Source organism: Tupaia chinensis, unplaced genomic scaffold, assembly GCF_000334495.1.
Source record: "Tupaia chinensis unplaced genomic scaffold, TupChi_1.0 Scaffold000330_1, whole genome shotgun sequence".
Lineage (NCBI taxonomy): Eukaryota > Metazoa > Chordata > Mammalia > Scandentia > Tupaiidae > Tupaia > Tupaia belangeri.
This window is the reverse complement of record NW_006159824.1, coordinates 2,020,216-2,037,575: the sequence shown is the minus strand read 5'-3', so window position 1 is coordinate 2,037,575 and position 17,360 is coordinate 2,020,216. Positions and strand designations below refer to the sequence as shown.

At 47.2% G+C, this 17,360-nt stretch overlaps 1 protein-coding gene across 1 annotated transcript in view; it reads left to right on the top strand.

Moving 5' to 3' along the window:
- The window catches only part of PELP1 (proline, glutamate and leucine rich protein 1), a 34,736-nt gene extending 28,734 nt beyond the window's left edge, over window positions 1-6,002 (top strand). Inside the window, 12 exon segments of the mRNA XM_006151852.3 lie at window positions 146-296; window positions 493-622; window positions 767-854; window positions 1,310-1,398; window positions 1,475-1,591; window positions 1,698-1,845; window positions 1,984-2,143; window positions 3,629-3,684; window positions 3,826-3,888; window positions 3,890-4,048; window positions 4,173-5,678; window positions 5,854-6,002. Coding sequence (XP_006151914.1) covers window positions 146-296; window positions 493-622; window positions 767-854; window positions 1,310-1,398; window positions 1,475-1,591; window positions 1,698-1,845; window positions 1,984-2,143; window positions 3,629-3,684; window positions 3,826-3,888; window positions 3,890-4,048; window positions 4,173-5,678; window positions 5,854-5,946 — 2,760 coding nt within the window. The 3' untranslated portion in view covers window positions 5,947-6,002.
- Window positions 6,003-17,360: the final 11,358 nt, after the last annotated feature.

Here is a 17,360-nt window from a genome sequence, read left to right as displayed (position 1 = left end):
TCCTGCTGTCTTGTTCCCCTCTGCATGCCTTCTCCTATTTCTATCAGAGCTCTCCTGATCTCCAGCTCTCTGGGCATTAGTGGGTTGGAGGTTCGATGGCCGGTCTAGATTCTCATCTGATTAGAGTCTGCCCTTTCTTCTGCAGCTGGCCTGTGAGTGTTATTCCAGGCTGCCCTCTCTAGGGGCTGGCTTTTCGCAGGGCCTGAAGCACACTGAGAGCTGGGAGCAGGAGCTGCACAGCCTGCTGGCCTCACTGCACAGCCTGCTGGGAGTCCTGTACGAGGGAGCAGAAACGGGTAAGGACCATGGTTGGTAGGCAGTGAGAGAGTGGTTCAGGAGCTTGGCAGGAGGGACCAGGAGGTGGCCCAGAGAAGAGGAACAGTTGGTTTCTTGGCAGAAAGGATTAGAATACAGGTGGGCCTTCCATCATGAATGAAAAAAAAGGAGGTGGAAGAAAGACAGAGTGTACCTGGTGGTTGTGTTTCTTCACAGCTCCTGTGCAGTATGAGGGCCCTGGATTGGAAACGCTGCTTTCCCCCTCGGAAGACGGTGATACCCATGTTCTTCTTCGACTCCGGCAGAGGTTTTCAGGACTAGCTCGCTGCCTGGGGCTCATGCTCAGGTATGTGTAGATGTTGAGGGGAGCAGGGGCTGGGGGCAGGAAGGTTGAGATGGGCATGGCATCTTCATCACAAGGAAGGAGCAGAAGTGGGCAGAGTCATGCTGGGAGCCTGCCCTGAGGGCTCCCTGCTCTGATTCTCTTTAGCTCTGAGTTTGGGGCTCCTGTGTCCGTCCCTGTGCAGGAAATCCTGGATGTCATCTGTCGGACCCTCAGTGTCAGTAGCAAGAATATTGTAAGTGGGATTTGTTCTCAGCCGTTGCTTGGGACCTCGGGCCCCTAGGAAAACACTGTGGGGCCTGAAGCTCCCCAAACAATGTTATCCCCGACGCTGGCCCAGGGGCTCTTTTCTTTCGTCCAAATACCATCACTCCTTGAGATCCCTGACATACATGCAATGGTCAGGGTGGATTTGCTCCCACTTCAGGGGCCCCTTGTGGCCGGTGCTTCTGTGGGGGGGTGAGTTCGAGTGTCAGCTGAGTCATCGCTGAGAGAGGTTCAGCCATCTTCCTCCTTACCTCCACCCAGGTCTGTTCTGGAGGGTGAGGTTTGGTGTGTTGGGCGAGCTGGGATTGGGCTGGGTTCTGTACATGCACTTGTGTGTGGTCATGCAGGCCCACTCCATCCCCATCTTGGTGTCTCTGACCCTCGTCTTCCCCCACTCCTCATACTCCCCAATGTTTTCTCCAGAGCTTACTTGGAGATGGTCCCCTGCGGTTGCTGCTCCTGCCCTCCATCCACCTTGAAGCCTTGGATCTGCTCTCCGCGCTCATCCTCACGTAAGTGGGATGGAGGGTGTTGAAAGGATTGGGATAAACAAGGAAACAAGGGTCACTGCTCCATCTCTGTCCCCAGGTGTGGAGGCCGGCTCCTACGCTTCGGGGTCCTGATCAGCCGCCTGCTTCCCCAGGTCCTTACTGCCTGGAGCATTGGCAGAGACTCCCTCTCCCCAGGCCAGGAGAGGCCCTACAGGTGACCATCCAGCAGGGATTAAAGAGGAGAGGGTGGGTAGTGTGATTCAGGTGGGCTGGGGGATCAACACCCCTTGTCTAACCTGTCCTCTTTGCTCATACCATAGCACCCTTCGGACCAAGGTATATGCTGTGTTAGAGCTGTGGGTGCAGGTTTGTGGGGCGTCGGCAGGAGTGCTTCAGGGAGGAGCCTCTGGCGAAGCCCTGCTCACTCACCTGCTCAGCGACATCTCCCCACCAGCTGATACTCTTAAGGTGAGAGAGGCCTCAGCCCCATCCACGACTCTTCCTGCACCCTCTGTCCATATGTGCCTCCTTACCAATATCACCTCCCAGCTTTGCCCTGCTTCCTGTTCACCCGTGTATGAGATTTATGTTTTCCTCCTCCACCAGCTGCGCAGCCCCCGGGGGAGCCCTGACTCGAATTTGCAAACTGGAAAGCCAAGTGCCCCCAAGAAGATAAAGCTGGATATGGGTGAAACTATCGCCCCGCCCAGCCACCGGAAAGGGGATAGCAATGCCAACAGCGACGTGTGCACAGCTGCACTGAGAGGTGGGTGAGGCGAGGCCCTGTGCCCTTGAGCCCTGGTTTGGCTTGGAGTTATGGTCTAAGACCTGCTGGCAATGTGGAGGGTGCATGTAAAATGCAGAGCCAGCCAGGAGCCTTGCAGAGAGGCCAGAAGGAGCAGAACAGCCACGCAGCTACCAGGACTGCAGGTGGTCTTTAGTCCTGTTGCTAGACTGGGGATCCTGGTCGTTTAAGCTGCCTGCCAAGGTCTTGGTTATCTCATTTATTCAACAAATACTGCTAGCTCCAGTTTTAGCATTTGGGGTAAAGCCCTGACTGTGGAGCTTATGTGCCCTCTAGAGCAGGCTCCTCAGTGGATCTTCATGCAGCCATTGCATCCCTTCATCTAAAGGTGAGAGGAAGGGAATCAAGGAGAAAAGGAAAGAAGCAAAACATTTGAGGGACACAAACATAGAAAATTACGTGTTGATGATAATGCATATGATAAAATCTTTAACTGAACTAATAAACAGTGTATTCATGCTGGAAAAATTTATTTTGCAAGTTATAATGCTAGAGTAGTTGAACATATTTAAAAAATAACAACAGAAGTTGTAGCTGAATACTGTGTGGTTAATGTGTGAGTTTCCTAAAGTCTCCTTGTTTCACTGTTGGAATCCCGCCCATATGAAGGAATGACCCAATTTTCCTAAATATAAATATATTGGGTTGTCAGAAAAGTCATGATGCATTTTTGCATAGAAAAACAGAAAAAAAAAAGTTATGACTTTCCCGACAACCCAATATAAATACACATTTATTTATTTATTTATTTTTAGGGAGATTTTTGCTATTGGGCGCATGTGCTTGGTGAAGAGACAGAGACAGAAAGCGAGAAATCACCCCTCGGGGGGATGGCCATTTCTTAGTCTCTTCATTCTCCTCGCGGGTTTTTGGGCATACATTCTCATGCACCTAACATGAATTTGAAGCCAGCAGGTCTGGGACCCAAGCCATAGTCAACTACGTGGGAGTCCAGCAACGTAGCCATTACACCATCATCTGGTCCCTATAAATGCACATTTATAATGTTTTACCTACATTGTCTCATTTAAATGTTGTCAGCCCATGTAGAAGGGGTACATTTTTAATATATATATATATATATATACACACACACACACACACACACATATATATATATATGTAATTTTATTTGTTACTTTTTATATTTGCTGTAGGGCATGTGTGCCCACCAGAGAGAGAGAGAGAACTGAGAAAGCAAGCTGCCAGATCCAGGACTCGAATCATGGTTGGCTCTATGAGAGTCAACAGCATCTTAACCACTGTGCCACCTGCTGGCTCCAATAGGGGTACATTTATGACCCCATTTTATAGTCGATAAAGAAGACTTAGAGAAATTAAATGACTTGCGTGTGGTAGGCAGCGATAGGGCTGATGATGGCCTTGGGCTGCGCTTCACTCTTAGTCCTGCTCATAGCCACCTGACACCTCCTTCTCCTTTCTCAGGCCTCCGCCAGACCATCCTTATGTGTGGGCCTCTCATCAAGGAGGATACTCACAGGGTTAGTGGACGGGGCGGCCTGCTACTCTGTACCTGGGGGGCTGTGCTCCAGAGGTGGGTTCATTCAGACCTGGGAGTAGGCCCTGGAGGAGGGTTGAGTTGTCTTGGCCATGTTTCTAGGTGAGCTCTGTGTCTGTTTCAGAGACTGCATGATCTGGTCGTCCCCTTGGTCCTGAGGGTGTCCTCTCCTCCTCTTCCTCCTCCTCCTCCTCGGAGCCCCCCCCCCTCCCCCCCCCCCCCCCTCCCGCCGTGAACTCTACCGTTTACTGCTGGCGCTGCTGCTGGCGCCATCTCCACGCTGCCCGCCGCCTCTCTCCTGTGCCCTGAGAGCGTTCTCCCGTGGCCAGCAAGAAGACAGCCTGGAGGTAACTGCCCACAGGCACTAGTCCCTGCTCTTGGACTCCCTTGTTTCTCCGGCTGGTGGGCTCTCTGTCCCTGGCCTCACAAGATCCTGTGTTTGCTCACGTTGGCCTTCTCTTCCTTCCTCAGGTCTCCTCCTTCTGCTCAGAAGCACTGGTGACCTGTGCTGCTCTAACGCATCCCCGGGTTCCTCCCCTGCAGCCCATGGGCTCCACCTGCCCCACACCTGCCCCAGTTCCCCCTCCTGAGGCCCCATCTCCATTCAGAGCCCCACCCTTCCATCCCCCTGGCCCTGTGCCCTCAGTAGGCCCCTTGTCTTCCACAGGCCCCATGCCCTCTGCAGGCCCCGTGTCCTCTGCCGGCCCCATGCCCTCCACTGGCCCTGTGCCTTCTGGTGGCCCTATGCCCTCTGCAGGTCCCATGACCTCGGCACGCCCTGGACCTCCAGCTACAGCCAACCACCTAGGCCTCTCTGTCCCAGGCCTGGTGTCTGTCCCGTCCCGCCTCCTTCCTGGCCCTGAGAACCATAGGGCAGGATCAAACGAGGATCCTGTCCTTGCTCCCAGTGGGACTCCCCCACCTTCTATACCCCCAGATGAAACTTTCGGGGGGAGGGTGCCCAGACCAGCCTTTGTCCATTACGATAAAGAGGAGGCATCTGATGTGGAGATCTCCTTGGAAAGCGACTCTGATGATAGCGTGGTGATCGTGCCTGAGGGGCTCCCTCCCCTGCCTCCCCCACCTCCCTCAGGCACCACACCACCCCCTGTACCCCCCACAGGGCCTCCAACAGCCTCCCCTCCTGTGCCAGCCAAGGAGGAGCCTGAAGAGCTTCCTGCAGCCCCAGGGCCTCTCCCACCGCCTCCGCCCCCACCTGTTTCTGGTCCTGTGACACTCCCACCACCCCAGTTGGTCCCTGAAGGGACTCCTGGTGGGGGTGGAGGCCCAGCCCTGGAAGAGGATTTGACAGTTATTAATATCAACAGCAGCGATGAGGAGGAGGAAGAGGAAGAGGAGGAGGAGGAAGAAGAAGAGGAAGAGGAGGAGGAAGAGGAAGATTTTGAGGAAGAGGAAGAGGAGGAAGAAGAATATTTTGAAGAAGAGGAAGAAGATGAAGAAGAGTTTGAGGAGGAATTTGAGGAAGAAGAAGGTGAGTTAGAGGAAGAAGAGGAGGAAGAGGATGAGGAGGAAGAGGAAGAGTTAGAAGAGGTAGAAGAGTTGGAGTTTGGCTCAGCTGGAGGGGAGGTAGAAGAAGGTGGACCTCCACCCCCAGCCCTGCCTCCAGCTCTACCCCCACCGGAGTCCCCCAAGGTACCTCCTGAGCCAGAACCTGAACCAGAACCCGGGTTGCTATTGGAAGTGGAAGAGCCAGGGGCAGAGGAGGAGCCTGGGGCTGAGACGGCTCCCACCCTGGCCCCCGAGGTGCTTCCCTCTCAGGAGGAGGTGGAGAGGGAAGGGGAAAGCCCTGCTGCAGGGCCACCACCTCAGGAGCTTGTTGAAGAAGAGCCTTCTGCACCCCCAACCCTGTTGGAAGAAGGGACTGAGGGTGGGGGCGAAAAGTCACCACTCCCACCAGAAACGGCTGCAGAAGAAGAGACGGGAACAGAGGCAGAAGCTGCCACTCTTGAGGAAAAGGTGAGAGAACCAGGCAGGGAGGGCACCTTGGATGGAAAGGCAGGGCTGATGGGAGATGGTCGCAGCTGCTGGTATTAGGAAAGAGGTTTGCCCAACGTGTTGGCTCTGGGGTGTGTGTGTGTGTGTGTGTGTGTCTGTGTGACCATTTTGAATTTTCTCTCTTTGTCTCTAAAAGGAGCAAGATGACACAGCTGCCATGCTGGCTGACTTTATTGATTGTCCTCCGGATAATGAGAAGCCACCACCTGCCACAGAGCCTGACTCCTAGCCCTCTTCTACACTCCCCTTCCTTGATTCCAATAAAATTATATCCTCAGATGTCAACTGCTGCTTCTGCCTTTGCCATAGCCATGCCCCCAGTCAGAAGCCCAGGTTCCTCCTGGGCTTTTCAGGGTATCCATGGCATTCCCCTAATGTCTGTGTAGCTGTCCTTTGTTCACTGATCCAGAGTAGGAGCCATTGGCTTGCAGGGTCTTAATTTAGGATTATGATGGGGAGCATCCCTCCAGTGATTAGGAGAGACCCAAGATGGAGGTACAGGTGTTCTTGCTGTAGGCCCTGGGACACACTGCATGCCTGGAGGCCATCCACACAGGTCAGGGAGCACAGGCCAGTAGAGAGAGAGGGGACCAGTGGGCCAACACTTGTGTGGGCAAGGGCCTTGCCAAACAGTTTTCCTGTGGAGTTCTGGTTGGGCTTGAAAAGCAAGTGGGCATGGCTTCTAGGTGGTCAACTGTGGCATAATCTGCAAAGTCCCTGCAGGCTATGTGGGTCACTGGGGATAGTCAGGCCGTATATAGCTGTTGCAGGGCAAAGTGGTCGGTCACCAGCAGGGAGTCACGAAAGACAGGTACCTGGATTGGCCACATTGAGGGATTGTGAGGAGGTGTAGAACTAGAAGTGGGTCAAGTGGCTTAGCCCCATTTCTGTGAGAGAGTCCCGCTTACTCAAAGTGGGTGCCGAGGCCACATCACATCGTCATGTGCCGTGCGAGGATGTTTTGGTTCAGGATGGGCTGCATACAAGACGGTGGTCCCATAAGAATGTAGTAGACTAGACTAGACTAGCCCAGGTGTTCACTGGGCCATCCTGTCTAGGTTTGTGTAAGTGCACTGCTGTGCACACAAGGGCAGAATCACCACCTGATTGATCTCTGAGGGTATCCTTATTGTTAAGCGATGCGTGACTAAGGTTTCACTGTGGTGCCTCAGCAGCATACTTCAGGTGCAAGGCAGTTGTATTGGGTTGTCGGAAAAGTCATGTCATTTTTCTGTGCAAAAATCATGACTTTTCTGGAGACCCAGTATTTCCAGTGAGAGCCCTTGATATAAATATTATGTTTGGAAACACAAGGTGCGAGATTGTGGTGGAAAACGGGGAATGGGGAGTAGGAAAAGGTGATCCTTCCCTTAGGGAACTAAGGGGTTGACTGAGTAGGGCTGGAGCCTCCTTGGGGAAAGCACTAATCTCCATTAGTTTTAATAATCTGTGTGTAAAGTTGCCTTTAAGTATGGAAGGGGCATTTGAAGAGCAAGCAAGAAGTTTACCAGAAGCATGGGGTGAGCAGACAGTTCAAATTAAAAAAAAAAGCAAGTGTCCTATGTCCATTCATGTTTTAGGCAGCCCGTGGGTGTCACTTGGTAGAAGTTTGTTGTAAGGGGTGAAGTCTCTAGCAGGGCCTTAGTGTGTATAGAGAGCTGTGTGATTTTGATTTATATTTTGGGTATCAGAGTGGCAAGAGATTCTGAAATTTTTTTATGTTGATGGGAATATTTGTTAGGTAATGGCCCAATCATTTATAACAAGTGTGAGGTTGAGGTCTTTTTTTTTTTTTCTTTTTTTGGAGAGATTTTTGCTATAGGGTGTGTGCGCTCACCAGACAGACAGAGAGACAGAGAGACAGAAAGCGAGAAATCACCCCCCCGGGGGGATGGCCATGCCACAATCCCTTCTCCTCCACTGTCTCGGGATCTTGGGCAGACTGACTTTTGGTCCCAGGTTGAGGTCTTTGACTGGCCAGGGTGTCTGGTTCTAAGACAAATGCTTGTATTTTGGCCCAGTATTTATTTATTTATTTTTAAGAGAGATTTTTGCAATGGGTGTGTGTTTGCTGGAAAGACAGAAAGCAAGAGAGGCATAAAGACAGAAAGTGAGGGATGATTACGCTGCAATCCCTTCTCCATTCTCTGGATTTTGGGCACACGTGCCTGGCATGAGTTTTAAGCCGCCAGGTATGAAACTTAAACCGTGGTTGACTGTGTGGGAGTCCAGCTGCGTAACCACTACACTATCTACTGGCCCTGTCCCAGTATTATTATTATTATTTTTAATCAAGTCTTGTCCTTTCTCAGGGACCTTCTGGCTGAGGGACAGGAAGCAGTGGTATGCTGGGGAGCTTCATCACACATGGTGATAGTTTACAAACTCCCATTAGTGTTCATTCAGTGAATCCCAAGAACCTTTGCATGTAGTCCAGGGGTCTGGAGGAGGTTTGGCTCCCTCTAGACTGAGGAAAGTCACCCCCTCCTGCAGGTAGAATAGATCAGGGAGCCCAGATTTGAATCTGTCACGTCTCAGAGTGGTCTTCATAGCTGTGCTAAGCTTGTGGAGTACTGTTGCTGTGACAAGCATGTTGGGTAGCTGAGATGAAGGGTTATGGGCTCAGGATCTTTGAGAGGCTCTTTCCAAGAAGGCCCAGTAGGTAACCAGTCATATTTGCTGGCTTTAATGGTGTATAGCATAAGGCTAGGAGGAGCAGTATCTTGCACCAGAAGCCCTGGTGCAGCTAGTAGCATTGTAAGTGGTCAAGGGGACTTGAAGAGGTGTTACAAAGGATGACCAAAGCCTCTGCACTGAAGTTTTTTAGTACACTTAAAAGTATGCCTATTGATTTTAATATAGAAGCAAGGTGGTTTTTTTTTTTTTTTTAAGGTTTTTTTTTTTTTTTTTTGCTAGAGGGTGTGTGTACTCACCAGAGAGAGAGGAGGAGAAAAGTGAAAAATCATACGCCATGGGGATTTCTGGGATTACAGGAAGAATGGAGAGAGTGTGGGATGCCTCCCTCCCCTTGGGGGGTGGTTTCTCATTTTCTCTCTCACTGTTTTTCTCTGTCTCTCTCTGATGAGCACATACTCATTATGGAAAAAAAAAAAAAAAACTTAATTGGGCCAGCAGGTGGGGTGGGTAAGTCACTGGACTCCCACATGGCCAACTGTGGTTCGATTCTTGGACCTGGCAGCTTGTTTTCTTGCTTTCCCTCTCTATCTTTGTCTCTGTTTCTGTCTCTGGTGAGCCCATGTGCCCTACAGCAAATTTAAAAAAAAAAAAAAAAAAAAAGATACTTTTAAATATGTTTAGTTTTGCTATAGGGCTTGCTAAATACAGAAAGTGAGAAATTGCCCCTGAGGGGAATGGGTGCCACAGTCCTCTCTGTTTTCCCCTCTTGGAATTTTGGGCATGCACGTGAGCCCAATGTGTTTCAAAAACCACCTGGTCTGGGACTCTTAACTGCTTTGTGGGCCATGTAGGATCCAGCCATCTTAACTACCACAGTCCTGGCTGCCCAAAACACTTTTGTCTTAATTTATTATTGTTTTTGAAGATTTTCCAGAAAGTGTGTCTGTTAAAAAAAATAGAAGGGGAGGGAAGAACCCCCCCCCCCCCCCGCAAGGTCATGTGGTAATTCCTTCTCCATTGTTGCATCCTGTCAGGATTTGGGGCATGCATATACACTCCAGACTGTTTTTCATTGCTGGGCTTCGAATTCAAACCGTGCTGGTGGCTGTATGGGTTCCAGCCACTGTAACCACCACCCTGCTAGCTGGCTATATCTATCTATTTAATTTAAAATTTTAGTATATAAAATTTGAATTTCCAACTGAATTATATTGTGGAAGATACTTGGTATGTAATTTAGTATATATTGAACATGTCTTTTTAATTTTTTGGAGAGGTTTTTGCTATAGGGTGCATGGGCTCGCCAGACAGACAGACAGGGAGAGACAGAGAGACAGAAAGCGAGAAGTCACCCCCCAGGGGGGATGGCCACACCGCAATCCCTTCTCCATTCTCCTCGGGATCTTGGGCATGCACGCACATGGCGCCTGGCATGTTTTAAGCCACCAACCAGGTCCAGGATTCGAACCGCGGTCAACTACATGGGAGTCCAGCGACATAGCCATTACTCTAACTGCTGGTCCCAAGTTCCTCTTTTTTATCCATGAGACGGTAGCTGCCTTAAGCAGCAGTCTCTTTTTTTAAGGCTTTTCACCACCTGAAGCTGAGATTCTTCTTTTCTATTTCTGGTTGATAAGAAAATGGGAAAGGAGCCCAGTATCTCTAAGCGGTAATCTCTCGGCCTGCCACAGCAAGATAATTGGTTCTCTTCTCTCTCATTTTAAGTGAAAATCTTCAGAATTCCTTGTATTGCTAGGTATGTAACTGCCCCCCCCACCCCTTTGTCTCTTTTTGATGTTTAACTGACAAGATCCTAGAGATATTGAGTAGCTCCTTGTTTTTTTGGTGTGTGTTCATTTTTGTTTATTTTTTCCATGATGAAAAGACTGTGAGAGAGCACACACATGCCTCATGCCATAGGATGTATGTGCTCATCAGAGAGAAGAGAGAGGGAAAGTGAGAAATCATCCCACATGGGGGATTACCATGTTCTAATCCCTCCTCCTCTAGTGAACTCTTTGGATTTTTTTTGGCACACACACACACACCTGCCCAGCATGATTTTCAAGCTATTGTGTCCAGGACTCAACCCATGCAGTCAGCCGTGTGGGATCCAGAACCTTAGCCTCCGTGCTGCCATTTTCAGTGAGCAGTACTTCGTGGGTAATAAATCATTGCAAATGTGGGGTTTGGTGCTTAGGAGAGAGTTGGGTGGGGGCAGGTGAACCAAGGAATGTGATTGGAGTGAACAGAAAAGTTGGCTGAGTGGTGGAATTCAGACACCAACCACATTTTAGGGTCAAGAGGAGCCTTCAAAGAGTGAAAGAAACTAGGGGGCAGAGTCCCAGAAAAGAAAGGAGCTTCAATCGAGGGAGAAAATATTAATACTTTTGAGGAATGCCCATTGGCTCTATCAGCTCTCAGTGACCTCAGCTCATCTCCCTTTTAAAGGCTGAAAGGGCTGACTTGTCCAAAACAGCCACCCCTCACCCCTTGCCCAAAGAGACTTTGAGGTGTGGCTCTCACTCAGAGCACAGATCCTATGTGGCCCTGGGTGCTACTTCTTGTCTTTGTTTCCGAGGGATCATGTTGACCCTTAGCCATTGTGCCTGGTTCAATCTCCACTTTCAGGTCCTATCTGCCTGGGTCCAGGTGAAAATCTGTTTTCAAATGCTGGATGAGTGACTTTCCTTCAACCTGCTCAGGGGATTTCCCTAACTAGTAACTCACCTGTAGCACCCTTTGGAAAGGTGTGTGCGTTGGGTCTTTTCTCCCCATGGTTCCCAGGAAAATGCTTAGCATAAAGGAGGTATTAGTGAACAGGAAGTAATTGCTGTGATCCAGAATTCAAGGGAAACTGCCCATTTTCAGTCCTTTGTGATTATATTGGGTTGTTGTAAAAATCTAGACTTATTTTTCTGTGCAAAAATGTGTATTGATGGGCCAGCAGATGGCATGGTAATTAGGGTCCTGGACACCCATATGGCTGACCAAGGTTCAAGTCCTAGACCTGGTGGCTTACTTTCTCACTTTGCCTCTTTCTGTCTCTCTCTGGTCAAATTAAAATAAATGAATGCATAAGGGGCCAGCAGGTGATGTTGGTTAAGGCTCTGGATTTGCACATGGCCAACAGTAGTTTGAGTCCCAGGACCTGGTGGCTTGCTTTCTCTCTTTCACTCTGTCTCTCTGGTCAAATAGAAAGGAAGGAAGGAAGGAAGGAAGGAAAGAGAAAAAAGAAAAGAAGGAAGAAGGGGAGGGAAGGAAGAAAAGGAAAGAAAAAAGTTAATTCTTTGAAAAAAATTTTTAAAAATTAATAAAGTTAAATACAAATTATTAAATAAAACTTTGCTGATAGCCCCATAATTTGTCTCTGTAGTCGAATGCTTTTCTAATATTTACCAAAGTTTTAACTCAGTTTTGCCCTGAATTTCTTCCCCTGTCTGATTCCCACTCCTTCAAGTCCACCATTGCCTCTGTTTCTCCAGCTCCCATGTGGCATAGTTGTTAAGCCTCACTTTGGGTCCCAAACACTAAGCCTCTGAATCCACTTACACTTGGATCATTTCAGCCCCTGTCAACCAGCCTGAGGTTACTTGCTTTGGTCTGTCGTATTCCAACAGCCATCTCTGTTCATCTACCCAGTGAGCCATTCATTCACTCATTCTTTCCCACCAGGTATGTAATACTTCCTGTAGACCACACAGTATGCTACCTTCTGGGCAGACAGAAATGGAAACTTGGGCCTGCCCCATAGCCTAGCATGCCCCAAATCCCAACGTGATGGCGATAAGGAGGAGAAGAGATTGCTGCGTGACCACACCCCGTTGGGGGGTTGGTCCCTTCCTTACCCACCTGTGCAGTGCATGCACTCTTGGCAATTAGGAAGGAAAAGGGAAGGAAAGAATGAAGGGAAAAAAAGAGGAAGGAAGGAAAAACTATGCAGTCTGCAAGAAACTCCCGAGAAAGAGAAAGGTAAGTGGTTAAATGCAATGAAGTGAAATTGCATATAACTTGATATTTTTGGAATACAATGGGAATCCAAAAGGAGAGGAGGGTCCATGAAGCAGGTGGGGACAGTGGGAAGAGACAATGGTTTCAAAAGGGCTTGAAAAGTAGTGTCTCGAGCCTTGTCAGTCAGAGGGGCAGGGATTCTGACTAGAAAAAGGCCAGGAGCTCCACCAATCCTGAAAGACTGGGTCCAAGAAGTAGGACATTTTGACATTCACACAATAGCAGATGAAGTAGTTTGCTTAAAAAAAAAAAAAAACCCAAACACTTTCTAACATTTTTCTTGAAGCATTTTCAAAGCTGTAGAAAAATGAACAGAATAGCAGTACTACATCCATATACCCTTAATTTAGGTTAACTAAACTAAACATTAACATTTTGTCATGTTTAATTTTTTTTTTTTTTTTGGCATGCATACTTATGCTGTGTGTAGTTTTGAAGCTGCAGGGGCCAGAATTTGAATCCTGGGTGCCTATGTGGGATCTAGTTTCCTAAACTTAGGTTCAGTGACCTGTCCTGTCTTTTTTATCTCAAGCCATTTGAGAATAAGATGCAACCTCATGATACTTGATCCTTAAATACTTCTACACTCCTAAATATTTATATATTATTTCCCAAATTCTCTTACATAATCATGATACAATGATTGGTCAAGAATTTTTAACAATTGAGAGACTACTATTACCTAGTACAGATGCTTCTCAATTTACTTATGATGATTCAACTTAGATTTTTCAACTGTACTGGGGTGCAAAAATGTTGCACAGCTCCCAGTCAGCAACTGATACTATTACAGTATTTTCGACTTAATAACACACACACATTCCCAGAAAGTACATGCAGTCACTGGAGAGAGATGGGAGGAGGGGGGAGAATGCAAATGTGAAAGTACCCTCCGTGGAGAATGGTCACATTGCAATTTCTTCTCAATTTCTCTCTCCTTTTAGGATTTTAGGCATGCATAAGCATGAACTCAATGTGTTTTTCAAGCTGCCAGGTCAAGGACTTGAACTGTACAGTTGACCATGCGGGATTCAGCTGTGTCAACTACCATTGTATGGATTGGTTTAGCCATGGGCTGATTTAATGTAATGATTTTTGCTATAGGGTGTGTGTGTGTGCTCACCAGAGAGACAGAGAGAGATGGAGAGAGAGATAACAAGAAGTTATCCCCCAGGGAGGATGGCCATGCCTCAATCCCTTCTCCACTCTCCTTTCAGGATTTTTGGGATGCATTCACACGTGGGTGGTGTGAATTTTAAGCCACTGGGTTCAGGACTTGAACCATGGGTGTTTATGTGAGAGTCCAGTGCTTTTACCACTTAACCACCGCTGGCCTTTGTAATGATATATATTTTTTTTTTTGAGAGGTTTTCACTATAGGGCACGTGCGCTCGCCAGCCAGACAGAGAGAGACATAGAGACAACGAGAAATCACCCCCAGCGGGGATGGTCATGCTGCAGTCCCTTCTCCTCCATTCTCCTCTCGGGATCTTGGGCACGCACACACATGCGCCCGGCGTGAGTTTTAAGCCACCGGGTCTGGGACACGAACTGCGGTCGGCTATGTGGGAGTCCAGCGACATAGCCATTACGCTAACTCCTGGTTCCCTGTAATGATATTTTTGACTTAGATTTATTGAGACATAGTCCCATTGTAAGTCAAGGAGTATCTGTATATATGTATATGTGTATGTATGTGTGTGTTATTATTAAGAATTATTTATTACTTTTTAATTTGACCAGAGAGAGAAAGGGAGAGAAGAAAAATGAGAAAGCAGGCCACCAGATTTGGGACTCAAAACTAGTCAGCCATGTGGGAGTCCAGTGCTTTAACCACCATGCTACCTGCCAGCCCCTGTATATATATATATATTTTTTTTTTGAGAGATTTTTATTGTAGGGCGCGTGCGCTCGCCAGACAGAAAGAGAGAGACATAGAGACAGAAAGCGAGAAATCACCCCTCAGGGGGGATGGTCACACCACAATCCCTTCTCCTCCATTCTCCTCTCGGGATCTTGGGCACGCACGCACACGCGCCCGGCGTGAGTTTTAAGCCACCGGGTCCGGGACACGAACCGCGGTCGACTACGTGGGAGTCCAGAGACATAGCCATTACGCTAACTGCTGGTTCCCCCTGTATATTGTTTTTAAGACAGGGTCTTGCTATGGTTTGGTTCTCCTGCCTCAGCTTCCTGAGAGGTGGGTGGATCTTCTGCAAGTGTAGGTTTACCGACTGTTAAGTTTTTGGGAAGTAAAAAGTTATGTGCAGATTGTAGACTGCAGGGGGGTGGGCACCTTTATCTTCTGCACTGTTCAAGGATTAACCCTATACCCTATTCCTTTTTGTTGTGGCATCTCTACAATAACTTTAAAAGACATTTCTACATCTTAATATTTTAATTTATATTTAGTCAAAGTAAGATTCGCTCATTCACTTATTCATTCTTTATTCATTGTCTGGAAGACATACTTCTTGCTCAGCTCTGGGGTGACAGTTCTCTAGACCTGCTACGTAATTGTTACTCTGGAATTTTCCTTCACCCTACTTGTGAATTGAAAATTCCCTTTGTTGAGAATTCCCTTTGCCTCTCCTCTGTTCCCTGGGGCCCATGCCTTCCTCTTTCTTGGTTTATTTCTATATTTCAGTTGAGTACATCCTCCCATATCTCCTTGAGAAAGAGTGCATAGAAGGTAAAATTATCTACTAGCATTTCTGAAAATAACTATCTACATATTTGCTCAACAATTTGACCAGGAACAGGAGTCAGGAATGATTTTCCCTCAAAATCCTGCAGACATTTTCCCATTTTCCTCCTAGTTTCCCATGTTGCTATCAAGAATGTAATTTTGACTCTTTTTATCCTATGACCTATCCCCCACTCCCAGAAGTTTTTTGGATTTCTTTTCTCTATCCCAGTGTTGGGAAATTTCACACTACTTTGCCTTAGTCTAGGTCTGTTTATTTTCAAGTTGTTGGCACTTATGGGATTTATATCATATTGATTATATCATATTTTCCTCATTGCCTTTTCTCTATTTAGGAGATACTATTTGGATGTTGAAGTTTGAACTTACTATCTAATTTTCCTTACCTTTTCTCCCTCATTTTCTATTTCTGTGTCTTTTTTTCTGGGAGGTTTTATTAACTTTTCTGCCAACTCTTCTTTTGAAGTTTTAATTTTTGTTATTTCATTTTTATTTTCAAAAGCTCTCCTTTATTCTCTAAGTGTTCTTTCTCTCTTTTTTTGTAAATACAAGGGCTCTTCAAAAAATTCATGGGAAATGGATATATATGGACTTCAATTTTTGCACCAAATTTACACATATACCTTAATTCCATTGTTTCTGTTAGCTTTTTGAGGTCACCTCACAGTTTCCTGTTCTTGTTTTATGACTGCAGTATCTTTTCTTAATACTGTTATATTAATGATAATTAAAAAAAAAAAGTTTTCTTCTTTTTTCCCCCAGGCTTCCTTTCTGCTTGGTTTGTATATTCTGTACCTGAAGCTTTCCTCAAATATCCAGTGATGCTTGACTTTAATTTTTTAAAATTTGACCAGACAGAGACAGAGGTGGAGGGGAGTGAAAAAACAAGCCACGAGGTCCTGGACCTGAATCGTAGTCAGCCATGTGGGAGTTCAGCACCTTAACCAGCACACCACCATCACAGTACCTTGACTTTCATTTTTAAAGTCAGGTCCTATGATATCCTCATCAGAAACTTTGTATATATCAGTGGGACTTTTCTACTAGACGACTTTTCTGAAAGTGCTCTGAGGGGACATGACTTTTTTGTGGGAGGACTTCAAATGTTAGTATTTGCAGGTCATTTTTCTTATCCATTTCTTTCTTACTTTGTTTTTCTTTTTCTTTCCTTTTTTTTTTTTTTTTTTTTTTTTTATAGGGGGGATCCACTCCCGAGGGAGACAAAAAGCAGACAGATAGAGAGAGACAGAGAGACAGAAAGCGAGAAGTCACCCCCCAGGAGGGATGGCCATGGCACAATCCCTTCTCCTCCATTCTTCTCTCGGGATTTTGGGCATGCACACACACGTGCCTGGCATGAGTTTCAAGCTGCCAGGTCCAGGACTCAAACCGTGGTTGACTAAGTAGAAGTTCGGCAATGTAACCACTATGCCATCTGCTGGTCCCTTGTAGGTAATTTTTCTTGCTCTTGTTCAGTTTCCTTAAATAGGAGCCTTCTTATCTCATACTTGGAAGGTACAAACTTGGCTATTAGTGTTCAGAAAGCTTAGGTGAGTTTGCCTGGGAGTCCCTCTGTATATTTTCAGAGTAGAATTTCACCATGGCTCTCAGCCATGCCTCATGTCCCCAGAAAGTAAATTTATAATTTTCCCCCAGGGTTGGGTCTGGCTTTGTAGATTGAGGAAAAGAGATCTGGGGTTATAACTGCTGCCTTTTGTGGCCAAATCTGGGAAAACATAGTGACCTTTAGTCACACGCAGAAGCATGGGTCCATAGGAAATCATTAGCAAGGCAATGAATGCCATTAACATATGAATATTCTAGCTGCCTCTGCATTCAAACCTGCAGATCAGTATTGGTTAAAGGAAGCCACATGTGTTAATAAGAATAGGTCCTAGAAAGTAAGAGAAAACTTACACAGAACTGTATGGCGTCAGATGTCTTCACATCTTCAACTGATTAACATCTGAAAACAACGGGTTTTGCATTCCAGTTCCCCTTTTCCTCTTTTCTGCTCTTAAAAAGAATAAACCCCGGGGAACCAGCAGTTAGTGTAATGGCTATGTCGCTGGACTCCCACGTAGTCGACCATGGTTAGTGTCCCGGACCCGGTGACTTAAAACTCATGCCGGGCGCGTGTGTGTGTGTGTGTGTGTGTGTGTCCAAGATCTAGAGGAGAATGGAGGAGAAGGGATTGCGGCGTTACCATCCCCCCTGGGGGGGTGATTTCTCGCTTTCTGTCTCTATGTCTCTCTCTGTCTGGCGAGCGTACGCACCCTATAGTGAAA